The following is a 15,007-nucleotide window of genomic DNA, read 5'->3' on the forward strand; positions in this document are numbered from 1 at the left end:
ACAGACAATCTCACAATGCTCCACTTCTCCAGTTTCCACCCTAAACATGTTAAAGAAGCCATTCCCTGTGGACAAGCCCTCCGTATACACAGGATTTGCTCAGATGAGGAGGATCGTGACAGACACCTCCAGACCCTGAAAGATGCCCTCATAAGAACAGGGTATGGTGCTCGACTCATAGATCGGCAGTTCCGATGCGCCACAGCGAAAAACCGCACCGATCTCCTCAGAAGGCAAACACGGGACACAGTGGACAGAGTACCCTTTGTCGTCCAGTACTTCCCCGGAGCGGAGAAGCTACGACATCTTCTCCGGAGTCTTCAACATATCATTGATGAAGACGAACATCTCGCCAGGGCTATCCCCACACCCCCACTTCTTGCTTTCAGACAACCACACAACCTCAAACAGACCATTGTTCGCAGCAAACTACCCAGCCTTCAGGAGAACAGTGACCACAATACCACACAACCCTGCCACAGCAACCTCTGCAAGACATGCCGGATCATCGACATGGATACCATCATCACACGTGAGAATACCATCCACCAGGTACATGGTAAATACTCTTGCAACTCGGCCAACATTGTCTACCTGATACGTTGCAAGAAAGGATGTCCCGAAGCATGGTACATTGGGGAGACCATGCAGACGCTACGACAACGGATGAATGAACATCGCTCGTCAGTCACCAGGCAAGACTGTTCCCTTCCTGTTGGCGAACACTTCAGTGGTCACGGGCATTCAGCCTCTGACCTTCGGGTAAGCATTCTCCAAGGCGGCCTTCACGACACACGACAGCGCAGAGTCACTGAACAGAGACTGATAGCCAAGTTCCGCACACATGAGGACGGTCTCAACAGGGATCTTGGGTTCATGTCGCACTATCTGTAACCCCCGTGACTTGCCTGGGTTTGCAAAACCTCACTTACTGTCCTGTCTGGAGACAATACACATCTCTGTAACCTGTGATCAGTGCTCCCTCCACTCACATTATCAGCCACTTCAGGTCTTGAACAGCAGGTTAGGTGTAAGGATTTGCATTCTAATCAGTAATCTCTAAACTGTCTGTGCTTTATATGCTCTGTCTGAGGCCAGAACTCTCCATTCACCTGACGAAGGGACTAACCCGAAAGCTTGTGAGTATATTATCAAATAAATAGGTTGGACTAAAACCTGGTGTTGTCAGACTTTTCAAAGCATCTTACCCAGGCTTTATCCCCATAACCCCACACATTTATCATGGAATCTATAGAATGATTGAATCCTACAGTGCAGAAGGAGGCCATTTGGCCCATCAAGTCTGCACCGAATCTTTGACAAAGCATCTTACCCAGGCCTTATCCCCATAACCCCACACATTTATCATGCAACTTATAGAATCATTGAATCCTACAGTGCAGAAGGAGGCCATTCGGCCCATTGAGTCTGCACTGATCACAATCCCATCCAGCCCCTATTCCCATAACCCCACGTGTTTACCCTGCTCGTCCCCTTGACACCAAGTGCCAATTTAGCATGGCCAATCCACCTGACCCAGCACATCTTTACAGCATGGGAGGAAACCAAAGCCCCCAGAGGAAACTCACACAGACACGGGGTGAACGCGCAAACTCCACACAGACAGTGACCCAAGGCCGGAATTGAACCCGGGCCCCTGATGCTGTGATGCAACAGTGCTAACCACTGACCCACCATGCTGCCCCAAGTTGACAAGTCAACTCTGATTGGCCAAGGAGTTGCCATGGAGAAAGCAGAGGAGAACAAAAAGTTCCCCAAGCTCCTGCATAATACAGAAAAGGTGCAAAGCTTGAACAAACAGGGAATGGGTCCCTGTGCATGAATATATAGAGCTTTGCAACAAGAATAATTAAGTCACATTGCCAGTTTAACAGGTTATCTTAAATTGACTGCTGGTGTAGCTAGCAGCACACTCAGGATTGTTCAGCAAGTGTAACCCCATCATAAGGAAACAAAGGAGAAGACCTTACCGGTCCATGAACCTTGCAAACTTTTGGAATGCTTTCAATCATCGGAGGAGGGTCAAAGAGAGATTTTCCCATCGCACTTCCTTTCCCCATTACATCCTATTTTCTTCTGCTTCTTTCAAAAGTTTATCTGGTGTTCCACAGTCACACCAAAGTTACTTCAATTTATTATTGTCATGTGTATTGGGACACAGTGAAATGTATTGTTTCTTGTGCGCTACACAGACAAAGCATACCGTTCATAGAGAAGGAAACGAGAGAGGGCAGAATGTACTGTTACAGTCATAGGAAGGGTAGAGAGAAAGATCAATTTAACATATGGCAGGTCCAGTCAAAACTCTGATGGCAGAAGGAAAGAAGCTGCTCTTGAGTCGGTTGGTACGTGCACTCATCCTTTTGTATCTTTTTCCAAACGGGCGGGATCTTAGGAGCCTCGGGCAGGCGAGGTGGTAAAATTGCGGCTTCACTCTTGCAGTGCACTGTCAGTATGTTTTGCCCAATAATCTTTTCATGATACAACACAGAGAAGGGTTCATCACTCCTGCCTTGGCTCTTTGGGCCTAATTGAATTGAATTCCACCACTGTCAGGTCAATTCCAGAGTACAGCAAACTGTCACGTGGGTGGCACAATGGTTAGCACTGCTACCTCACAACGCCAGGGACCCGGGTTCAATACCCAACTTGGGCCACTGTCTGTGCAAAGTCTGCACATTCTCCCCATGTCCAAGTGGGTTTCCTCCAGGTGCTTTGATTTCCTCCCATTGTCTGAAAGACGTGCATTGGCCACGTTAAGTTCTCTCTCCATGTATCCAAACAGGCACCGGAATGTGGTGACTAGGAGATTTTCCCAGAACTTCATTGCAGTGTTAATGTAAGCCTACTTGTGACACTAATAAATGAATTTTAAACTGTAAAATGATTTCTCAGGGTGCAGGGTGGGATCTTGAAGAGAAAGTTGAGTAACTGGATGGGAGTTTCACCAGGAATTATGGACCTCAATCACTAATGTCTCCTTCCTGCTTTGGCTGTTTGTCAGATTTTTTTTTGCCACTCACCAAAGGCAGCTTGGATCATTTTAGCAGACTGAAGACATTGGGTGGGATTTTCCTGAATGAAGCATTCCTGCCACGCTCCCCTAAACTGTAAAATCCCATCGGAGGTCAATGGACCTTTGCATGGTCCATCCTCCCTGCTCGCTGCGAAGCCCCTGGTGGGCGGGACAGGAACATTCCCCCCATTGTGTAGTTGCAAGTTGTTGTTGCAGGTCTTCACACTGATGCTGGTCAATGCCATTATCCCATCGGGTTTGCAAAGAGGCAACACACTTTCCCAGTGTATCAGAAAGATCGCTGTACAAAGGTTTGATCAGAAACCTGCCAAAGAAGGCTTTCTCAGAAGGCTAAGGAAATTTGGTATGTCAGCTACAACTCTCACCAACTTTTACAGATGCACCATAGAAAGCATTATTTCTGGTTGCATTACAGCTTGGTATGGTTCCTTCTCTGCCCAAGACCGCAAGAATCTACAGAAGGTAGTGAATGTAGCCCAATCCATCACGCAAACCAGCCACCTATCCATTGACTCTGTCTACACATCTCGCTGCCTCGGCAAAGCAGCCAGCATAATCAAGGACCCCACGCACCCCGGACATTCTCTCTTCCACCTTCTTTCTTCAGGGAAAAGATACAAAAGTCTGAGGCCACGTACCAACTGACTCAAGAACAGCTTCTTCCCATCAGACTTTTGAATGGACTTACCTTGCATTAAGTTGATCTTTCTCTGCACCCCAGCTTTGACTGTAACAACTACATTCTGCACTCTCTCCTTTCCTTCTCTATGCTTTGTCTGTATAGTGCACAAGAAAGAATACTTTTCACTGTATGTTAATACATGTGACAATAGTAAATCAAATCAAATCAAATCAAGCACTTTCCCAGTGTATCAGAACGATCGCTGTAAAAAGGCGAGGTGGCCTTTTGATTGGGAACCTGCTTTAGAGTCTGTGTATTTTCAGCCTATTGCTTGATCAGGGAGTTGTCTGGCATCGTATCAAAGTGGTCACATTGGAAGAATAACATCCCGGAGAAAAGCTGGTACAGCTGAGGATCACTGCCCAGGACACTATATTTCACTTTAATTCAATACAGATATCTCGGCTGGCGTTCTGCCTAATGTTCCTGCAGTAAATTAAATCAGGGCTCATGCAGAAGCCACTCCCCGCAACCTCCTGGCATGCACGCTGTGCGCAAACGCCATCTTGCCAACAGCTCATAAAGGCGGTGACCTTTTCACGGGATGGCTCATCAAAGCAGAGTGGGGATGTCAGTCAGAATTAGGGCCCCGTCTGTTCCTAAGTAACTTCACACACAAACATTTCCACTGGAGGAACGTTAAGTGTTCCAAAAAAAAAACACAATTTCAAAGCAGTTAACGCTTTCCATGTGATCCAAGGAGGGGGACGAGGGAAAGCTCAGTGCTCCGTGGGTGAGAAACACAGACAGGGGAGTGGCTGTGAATGCAGAGCCCAGCTGGCTTTATCGACTGATGTGGAAGAGAGCTTGCACACACAACACAACTGGCAGCAATTAAACAGGATCATCAAGTTGGAAGCCACATTCGAAGAGAGCCGGCAAACTCTCAAGAGCTGGTGTCTGCGGCCTGCTGAAGCGATCAGAGAATTGCGCAATAGAGGAGGCCATTTGGCCCATTATACCCATGCTAGCAGCAGGGAAGAAGCTGTTCTTGAGTCGGTTGGTACGCAACCTCAGACTTTTGTATCTCTTCCCTGATGGAAGAAGTTGGGAAAGGGTATGTCCGGGGTATGTAGGGCCCATGGTTTCGCTGGCTGCTTTTCCGAGGCAGCGGGAAGTGTAGACAGAGTGCTAAAGTATCCACTGAATAGCACTCTCACCCTTGAGCCAGAGAGCTGTGGGTTCAGGCTTGCTCCCAGAGGCTTGAGCCCAAATTCTAGCTGACACTCCTTCGTAGTACCTGCCCCTCCTGTGGGTAGGCTTCTTCACCAGCCGCACCTGGCTAGGGAGCATGACCACCACACACATCACTCTACCAGCCGTGGAGCAACAAGAGGGCAAAGTCTGGGAGAGAATCATGCTAAGCATCTTGGAAACACCAATACATGTGGCATGGTGACCAGGAGATATTTTGATGATAGCTCAACAAACATGCCTTCCTTACATTGCGTAGGCACAGAGAGGGTATTTGCCTGGCCGGACAACCAGAACGCGGTGACAGACTCCCAGTAGGGGAAGTAGTGGCACAGTGGTATCATCACCAGACTGGAATCCAGAGACCCAGGGTAATGCTCTGGGGGACCCCGCTTCGAATCCCACCACGGCAGAAGGTGAAATTTGAATTCAGTAAAAATCTGGAATTAAAAGACCATGAAACCCGTGTTGTTGATTGTCGGAAAATACCAACTGTTTCACTAATATCCTTCAGGAAATGAAATCTGCCGTCCTTACCCTGCCTAGTCTCCATGTGACTTCAGACTCACAGCAATGTGGTCGGCTCTCAAGTGCCCTCTGAAATGGAGGTAATAAACGTTGCCCCAGCCAGTGATGTCTACATCCCATAAAATTAAGAAATAAAAAGAATAATAGGGTTTCAATTATTCGCGATCAGAGCGAGGAGTAACCTCTACACTCAGAGAGTCATGAACCTTTGGAATTGTCCACCCCAGAGGGTGTGAAAGCTCCATCACTGATTATATTCGAGAGTGAGATAGTGAGCATTGTTCTCTCAAACCGATAGAAATACCATTTTTATTTAAGTTTTATTTCTTAGTCTCAAGTTGGCTAACATTAACACTGCCATGAAGATACTGTGCAAAATCCCCCAGTTGCCACACCCCAGCGCCTATTCGGGTACACTGAGGGAGAGTTTAGCAAGGTCAAATCACCTAACCAACATGTCTTTCGGACCATGGGAGGAAACCGGAGCACCTGGAGGAAACCCACGCAGACGTGGGGAGAACGTGCAGATTTCGCACAGACAGTGACCCAAGCCGGGAATCGAACCAGGGTCCCTGGCGCTATGAGGCAGCAGCAATAATCACAGTGTCACTTGGAAGTGGGACTGAGGTAGAAGATCGTATTTAACAAAAGAGCCTCAAGGTGTTTAATGGTCTACCCCACTCCAATTTAGAATGTGCTTCACATCTCTCACACCTGGTCAAGACTCCTCATCCATCACCACCCAATATTCTCCTAAATTATTTCACAGTTTCCGACAGTTCTCCAACAGCTTCACCAAACGATTGTTCTCTTATACAGCAGCCCCGACAATGGGTTTGACAACTGTGGAAAGGATCACAGGCCAGTCCAGTCCTGTCCGTGTATGGTAACCGTACTGACCATCAAGGATCACTGACCAGCTAAAGGAGGACAAGCTCGGGCTGTCCTTTCATTGCTTTATTCCAGAAGCCAGTTCGGTGGTATAATTCTTGTCTGAAGTCAAAAACCCATTCCAGGGTCTAAGCACAACATCTAGGCTGGCACTTTAATGCAGTGTTGATGGAGTGCTGCACTGCTAGGATTTTAAAGTTTAAAGTTTATTTATTAGTGTCACAAGTAAGCTTACATTAACACTGCAATGAAGTTACTGTGAAAGTCCCCACGTAGCCACACTCCGGCACCTGTTTGGGTACACTGAGGGCAAATTTAGTATGGCCAATGCACCTACCAGCATGTCTTTCGCACTGTGGGGGGGGGGAAACAGGAGCACACGGAGGAAACCCATGCAGACACGGGAGAACGTGCAAACTCCACACAGCCAGTGACCCAAGCTGGGAATTGAACTCAGGTCCCTAGTGCTGGGAGGCAGCAGTGCTAACCACTGTGCCACCCAAAGGGTGCTGCCTTTCAATGAGACATCAAACCGAGGCCTCCTCTGTCCTCTCGTGTGGATGTGGAAGATCCCGCGACACCATGTGGAAGGAATGAAAGGGAGTTCTCCCCAGCGTCCTGGTCAATCTCAGTCCTTCAGCAAGCATCAATCAAGCAAGGGTATCTGCTCATTATCACACCGCAGTTTGTGAGGTCTTACTGTGCATTAACTGCCTGTCATGTAAAGCAGTCTGGGATATCCGGAGGTCGTTATTTCTTTCTCGCGGCTGGTTATGGAAGGTTCTCAGCTGGTATCAGCTAACAGCACAGCCTGGGGCCTCAACCTGTGATCTTCTGAGGTCACTGCTGCAATTAAACCTGCCAAGCATTCAGCTGGGTGGGGGTGGGGATTGGGGGGGGGGGGGGGGGGTGGGTGGGGAAGTTGGGGGCCGGGGGGGGAGCGGTGGTTTAGCAGCTGGAGGTGAGGGGTGGAGGCAGGATTGTCAAGAACAAAATACATCAGATCCTTTTTCCTCTTCAAAGGCTGTGCGATTCCTGGCAACCAGCCCAATAAAAGGTCAGAATTTATAGGAACGATGCGCACTCCAACGAACAGGAAGAACGTTACCTCCCCTGTGACCAACAACACACCCCTGAAGCACTGGGCCGCAGGAAGTTTATAATTGCGGCCAGCAGACAATTTTAGTTCTGAAAAAATCTTCAAATTTCTCTCCATGTGAGGCGAGTTTTAATAACTGGAAAAGAGGAAACTACAGCTTCCTTGGATCCCTTCCAGAACCAGATCTCTATTTGTCAGAATCCAAACCTCTTTTTCTCTCAGATTAATGACTTCTGATGTGATCAACTTTCCCATTGCAACCTGTCCCTTTGCCAGAAACAGGTTTTCCATTCCAGCACCGCTCCTACTTTACGCAACAACCTCTCTCACCTCTCCACTCCTTCCCCTTCTCAGCTGACAACTCCACCTGGCACTGAGTCAGAACCCAAAAAGGCAGAACTTTCAATTCCATCCTCCGTATCGTCTTCCGTCGACACAGGTCATAAGGTGACTAGGGTGGGGCGATGCTTAGGGCGCTCCACAGGTTGGGGCACAACATTCCTCTGTGACCTTCCCCTCAGTGCCCAGCCCAAGGCCTGAATTTTTTGGATGTTGGGGTCTCGCTCCCTTGCTGACATTTCATACCTGGAGTCAGTGCCTCACCCTCTTTTGCTTGGGATCCAATTCTGTTGATTTTCGGCCTTCTTCCCCATGAGTTCAAACCTCCCTCCTGCTTAAAGCTTGAGGCTGGGTGGGAAATGGCCTCTCAGTGGTCAATAATTGGCGGCTTAAGGGCCTCCGATGGAGCGTGGAGGGACAGGTGGGAACTCGGAGGGAACCTCATTCCTTCAATGTCACGCCCACCCTCCACCTCACTTGAAAATCCACCGGTGATGGAGCATAAAATTCTGGCCTACGTCTACAGTGACATTCCATTTGAGGTATCTCATCGCCCTACTCAGTTGATTCCCACCTCAGCCCCTTCTGCACTCAGACCCTCCCCCATCCTCAGGTCCCCCACTCATTCAGGCAGTGCCAATGGTGAACTGCCCGCTGGCATTGACTCCCTGGCCTGGTGAATAAAGCCTCAAAGTGGGGAAGGGAGGGAGTCAAAGAAGTAAATCCAGTGGCCATTTGTTCATCTGCTGCTGCCAGACTGCAGAGAAAGATCCCTCAAGTGTCCTGGAGCTTTGGTTGGCTCGGGTTGGGTGCAAATGGTTGATCTCACCGCTCTCTGCTGGGGTGTGGGTCTTGTGAATGGACTGCTCCTTCTAGCTCTGGCAAACCTGAAGATTACCCCTGGCATGGTGATCTGAGGCAGCCTTGTGATCTGTATTCCTGCCTGTGCGCTCAGCCCCAATGTATGCTTACAGGTTCGATTTGAAGTTTCTGGAGCTTCCTGGAAAGTTAAAACCCTTGAAACGTCCTCCATTCCAGTGGAAAGCCCTGATCAGTCAATTTCAAAGTTCAGCACTGTGAGAGAGGTCTCCACTGTGTTTATTAACCTTTCCCTTCATGCTTGAATGTATCTCAATTATCTCCATTGATCCTAACTGTGATGCTCACAAAGATTCCAAACCTGATTGATATCCTGTGGTTTCTTCAAAAGAAATAAGTGGTTTATCAAAAGCACTTATAAACTTTTAATGCAAGAGGCAGCATCAACACAGTTTTGGGAAATAATGTTTGACTAATCTATTAGAGTTCTTTGAGGAAGTAACGAGCAACACGGATAAAGGTGAACCTGTGGATGTGGGCCCCAATTCTCCCATCCCGCCACGCTAATTTTGTAAACTCCCACTGAAAAAGCCAGTGTGAATTGCCCCAGTTTTCACATAACTATGACGCTCCGATTGTTTTGGGAGAATTCCACCCGTGGTGTGTTTGCACTCCTGGAAAGTATCTAACAAGGTTCCATATCAACAGTTACTACACAAAAGATGACCTCATGGTGTAAGGTGTAGCATCTTGGCACGGATAGGGGATTGATTCGTTAACAGGAAACAAGAGGGTGGAGATAAATGTGTCATTTTCGTGTTGGCAAGATCTGACGAGTAGAAAGCCTCAACTATTTACAATTTATATCAATGACTTTGATAAAGGGACTGAACGTCTAGCTGCAAAATTTAGTGAGCACACAAATATAGGGAGCAGAGTCAGTTGTGAAAGAGTCTTCAAAGGGTCATAGATAAGTGGGCAAAAATTTGGCGCTGGAATATAAGGTGGGGAAATGTGAGTTTGTCCACTTGAGCAGGAAGAATAGGAAAGTAACCTATTATTTAAATGGAGAGAGATTGTAGAACTCAACTGTAAAGAACAATCTGGGTGTTCTGGTACCTGAATCACAAAACCTTACTTTGCACAGGCAGTGAGTGATTGGGAAGGCAAAGGGAATGTTGACATTTATTTCGAGGGGAATGGAATATAAAAGTAGGGATGTTTTGCTACAGTTGTACAGGCATTGGTGCGTCCACATCTGGAGTACTGTGTCCATTTTGGCCTCCTTATTTTGGAAAGGATATAACTACATTAGAAGCATTGCACAGAAGGGTGACACAACTGATTCCTGGAATAGTGGTCATTATCTCATGAGAAAAGACTAGGCAGGTTGGGCCAGTGTCCAGTTTGATATGATTTGATTTATTATTGTCACATGTAATAGTATACAGAGAACTGTATTGTTTCTTGCATGCCATACAGATAAAGCATACTGTACATAGAGAAGGAAAGGAGAGGGTGCAGAAGCTAGTGTTACAGTCATAGCTAGGGTGTAGAGAAAGATCAACTAATATGAGGTAGGTCCATTCAAAAGTCTGATGGCAACAGGGAAGAAGCTGTTCATTGTTGGAGAGTTTAAAAAAGTTAGAATTGACTTTTAGAAGCTTAGAACAAGAGTAAAAGATGGTATTAGAGGATATGCTGGGCACAGCTTGCAAGAAGAGCCTCACTGCGACGCCAACTTCTGCCTGTGAGGAAGATTAGAACTTGGGGACAGCGTTAAAGAATAAGAGATCTCCCATTTAAGGTCAACATAAAGAAAATATTTTTCACTAGGTGTTGTTGTGGAAGTTTTATCCCAGAATGCAGTAGGGGCTTGTTCACTAAATATTTTTAAGACTGGGTTGGATAAATTTCTGACTGACAAGGGACTCAAGGGGGGTGGACAGAAAAGGTAAAAGCCACAATTTCTTAAAGTTTATTTATTGGCGTCGCAAGTGGGCTTATATTAACACTGCAGTGAAGTTACTGTGACAATTACTGTGACTTGTGACATTGGGGCGACAGAGTGGCACACTGGTTAGCGCTGCTGCCTCACAGCGCCAGGGACCTGGGTTTGATTCCGGCCTCAGGTTGAGTTTGCACATTCTCCCCATGTCTGCGTGGGTTTCCTCTGGGCGCTCCGGTTTCCTCTCATAGTCTGAAAGATATGTATGTTAGGTTGATTGGCCATGCTAAAGTGACTCTAGTGTCAAGGGATTAGCAGGGTAAATATGTAGGATAGTGGGAATAGCGCCCAGGTGAGATTGTGTCAGTGCAGACTCATTGGGCCAAATGGCCTCTTTCTACACTGTAGGGATTCTATGAATTAGATGACCATGATCTTATCAAATGGCAAGGCAGGTGAAAGAGATCAAATGGTTCACTCCTGCTCCTAATTTGTATGTTTATATCAGCCAGGACTCCTGCTCCACCCTAAGCACTCCCAAGTAGCAGCCCTGTGATCTTTAACATAGAGCCACCTTTGACATCTTGTTATGTGAGGCCATGAGCTGAATAGGCTGCAACATCCATTGTTTGGGCTTGCTCATGAAGAACGTCAAATTGGATCTGAAGAACTGGCATGGCCACAGCTAAGAAAAATCAGGAGGGAGGAGCCCAGAACATGGATGTAAAGGAGAGCGAAAATCACTTACTTATGTCCAGATTCATGGGCAATGGTAAAAGCCAGGCCCAGGCCAGTGTCTTCATTGATGGTGCAGCTACGGTACTTGCTGCACATTCCACTTATCGGAGCAAAACCTACAAAACAAAGCCAAGTTTCAGCAACTCCCCCGGAAACAAACAGTCACAGGCAAAACAGCGCACACCTCCAACCTCGACTGAGTTGCAACAACTCCTCACTGAGCTCTGACTGCCGAGTGGCAGCTATCCTGCAGTTTTTTTTCCCCTCCTTCCCTTCTCCACATCCGCTCTTCCTGCAGAGAGCCACCCTACTGTTCTAAAGGGCCTCTGCCCAGCAATGTCAGTGATGAATGCACGGAATCACTTCCTCCACTGGCCTATACTATCAGCTGAGGCTGGAGTTCAGCTCAGGCCATACGCAAGGATGTTCATTCATATGAAAATACAGAAATAGCCAGGAATGACACTGCACATCCTGTGAACTATGGGGCACGGCCAAATAACATTGATGCCCTCTTTTTCATTCCTGTTTCCCATTTTACCTCACCCATGAGATATTTCTCTTTCTGTATCGCACCTTCTACTTGGCTACTTGCCTCACCGTGGCGAGGCAGTGGGTGAAATCCAACCGTGAACTTGAGATAATCAAGGCTGACATCTCAATGCATCGCCTACAGGAGTGCTACACTGTCAGAAGTACTGTTTTTCAGATGAGACGTTAAATGGATGCCTTCCTGAACAGTTGAGATGAATGAAAAAGACCCCGTGGCGCTATTTGAAAGGGGAGTTCTTTTGCTGTTCCAACATTTATTCCCCAGCCAACATCATTGAAAGTTGGTTGTATCTCACTATAGCTTGTGTGAGAGCTTGCTATGTACAAAACCTCTGTCAGGCCTGCTTGAGTCGCAGCCGTTTTTCACAAACTTTTTCAGCAGCCATAAAAGACTTAGGGACATCCGGTGTAGGGACATCCAGGGATTCGGGCTAGACCATTTAGAATGGAGATGAGAAGGCATTTCTTCACCCAAAGAGTGGTGAGCCTGTGGAATTCATTACCACAGGAAATAGTTGATGCCAAAACATTGAATGCATTCAAGGGGCGGCTGGATGTAGCACTTGGGGCAAATGAGATTAAAGGTTATGAGGAGAAAGCAGGATTAGGCTATGGAGTTGGATGATCAACCATGATCGTAATGAAAGGCCTCCTCCTGCTCCTATCTCCTATACTTCTATGTTTCTATCCTGAAGGTGTGAAAGTTGCTGTGTAAGCCTTTTCTTCCTCACTGCCCTTCAGCATGTGAGGTTTGTACATACTTCCTCAATAATGACTTAAAGAATGCGAGGGTCAGATTTCAAAAGGAAATTGGAGAGGTAGCTGAGGGAAATAAACCTGCTGGATTATCTGGGATATAACAGGGAAATTGGGACTGATTGAATTGCGCACCTGAGTTGGCAGGGACGCAATGGGTGTTATGTATGTTGGGCGTGGCACCTTGAAGAGAAGGGGTCATGTGACCTGAACTATGGGGTGAACTGGATGGGAACCACCCTGAGCGGGCAGTCAACATTTGGAGGATCCAGCGAGTAGACTGAATAAAGATCTGTGTTTCCTGATGCCTGACTGCGGAATAGTTCTTGAGGAGGCACACCTCAGTACTAAGAGGTTTAACAAATGGCCTCCCTCTGCGGTGACCATCATTCTATACAGCAACATTGAAAGTCTTCCATTACGATGGAGATTTATTCTTAGCTAAGCACCATTGTAACTAGAGAATAAGATGTCACTCATTTTCTCAATACAATGATAGCCATGCCAATATCTAAATTCTGTGCATATTTTCGCTGTGTAACATCAATTAGGATGTGAAGAAAGAACATATTTGCGTCTAAATTACCATAAATAGCCCAGGGGCAATTAACAATGATTTGTTTTTGAAGTGCCATGACTGTTAAATATCAGTAACAGCAAACAGGATTGTCTGTCCAAGGAACCCGTTTCTTTTTTGTAACAACGCTGATTGGGAAGAATGTTGGCCAAGAAAGGTCGAACGTCTCACCTCTTGAACCCCTCTTGACAGAGCAGCAGTCCCTCCCCACCTCGCTGAAGCTGAGGCACTATCAGCGGCCCAAATCCGGAGTCCTCTTGACAGGTGGACTCCTTATGTTTCAGCTGCAATCCAAATTCTGGAGAGCCTGGAACCCAACATTAGGGTGAAGGAAAGGGCAGGGTGCACGAACCACACCCCACCACCACCACCCACCACCCCACCCACCCCCAAAGTACTTGCAGCCCAATTTCTAGATCATTACCATTCACCCTTTAAGCTCATCAGTTGCATCTCCCTCTTGTGACCTGCTGAACTATTTAAAATTCTGCCCCCCCCCCAACACCTGCACCCCCTCACCCACACCTCCAACCCCACAATACACATAATTTCAAATTCAAAACTACAGCCAAACTGACAAGCCACATGAGAGTAGATTCCTCGGACAGTTTGAATTCCTTTGGGGGACCCCACCCCCCACCTTCCTTTCTTCTGTGCTCATTACAAAAGGGGATCGCAATCAGAGATTCCATAGAGCAACCAGTCTTGCAGAATCTCAATGCTGTGTTCAGTCTGGTTCACTGAAGCTTAAGGGAAACAGTCAAATGTACAGCAATGTAAGGAGGCCAAATTTTCATCCTAGAGATCTGAATTATACGGGAAGATAACTTTATATATTGTTAATGCTTGGCAAAGACAGCATTTACCGCCTGGGCCTGGCCACCCTTTGAACAGGGCGGAGAGGATCTCTCTCTAGCTGCTAAAGTTTCCTCCAGCCAAGCTTCTTGCTAGCCCATGTCAATGTGGGACTTAATATAGACCAAGCAGGGTCAGATAGCAAAAGACAAAATGCTGGAAAATCTCAGCAGGTCTGGCAGCATTTGTAAGGAGAGAAAAGAGCTAACGTTTTGAGCCCAGATGATACTTTGTCAAAAGGTAAATTATCAGCCTTCCTTCCTTGAAGAACAGTCATTATTTTTGGGAAGTATTAATTATAACCCAATAGTTTCATAGTTTTTACAGATATCTTATTTTTCGTTTCCAAATATTTCTTTCAAACTAAACTCAAGTTCCCAAAGGCCCACACTGACATCGGAGCTCATGCTCTCTGGATGGTTAGCCCAGTACTGTAACCTCTAACTTGCAAACACTATTCCAGTGTACAGTAACACTGTTTCTATCCTTTCCCGCTCAACCTCCAGCAATCCAGGAGGGCTGCAGTCAATTGAAAGAGCCCATTTGCTCATCGTGGGAGAGGTCAGTAAGTTCGAAACACGTCCGTGAATCTCGACAGTGTTGTCCAATCCCAGCATGGCAGCTGGGGAACACAGAATCATAGAGGCTTACAGCATGGAAACAGGCCCTTCGGCCCAACTTATCCATGCCACCTTTTTTTAAAAACCCCTAAGCTAATCCATTTGCCCGCATTTGGCCCATATCCCTCTATACCCAACATGCCCATGTAACTATCTAAATGCTTTTTAAAATACACAATTGTACCCGCCTCTACTACTACCTCTGTCAGCTTGTTCCAGACACTCACCACTCTCTGTGTGAGAAAACTGTCCCTCTGGACACTTTTGTATCTTTCCCTTTCACTTTAACCTATAGTTTTAGACTCCCCTACCTTTGGGAAAATATATCTGGAATAGATAGCCAGCCGCAAT

General features: G+C 46.8%; 1 protein-coding gene across 1 annotated transcript in view; it reads right to left on the bottom strand.

Moving 5' to 3' along the window:
• Positions 1–15,007, bottom strand: part of adamts18 (ADAM metallopeptidase with thrombospondin type 1 motif, 18) — a 250,197-nt gene that overhangs the window by 114,784 nt on the left and 120,406 nt on the right. The window contains exon 8 of the mRNA XM_080188061.1: positions 11,307–11,412. Within this exon, the coding sequence (XP_080044187.1) occupies positions 11,307–11,412 (106 nt within the window). The remainder of the gene's footprint in view (positions 1–11,306; positions 11,413–15,007) is intronic.

This window comes from Carcharhinus amblyrhynchos, chromosome 4 (assembly GCF_965287045.1).
Source record: "Carcharhinus amblyrhynchos chromosome 4, sCarAmb.v2.hapA, whole genome shotgun sequence".
Taxonomy (NCBI): Eukaryota; Metazoa; Chordata; class Chondrichthyes; order Carcharhiniformes; family Carcharhinidae; genus Carcharhinus; species Carcharhinus amblyrhynchos.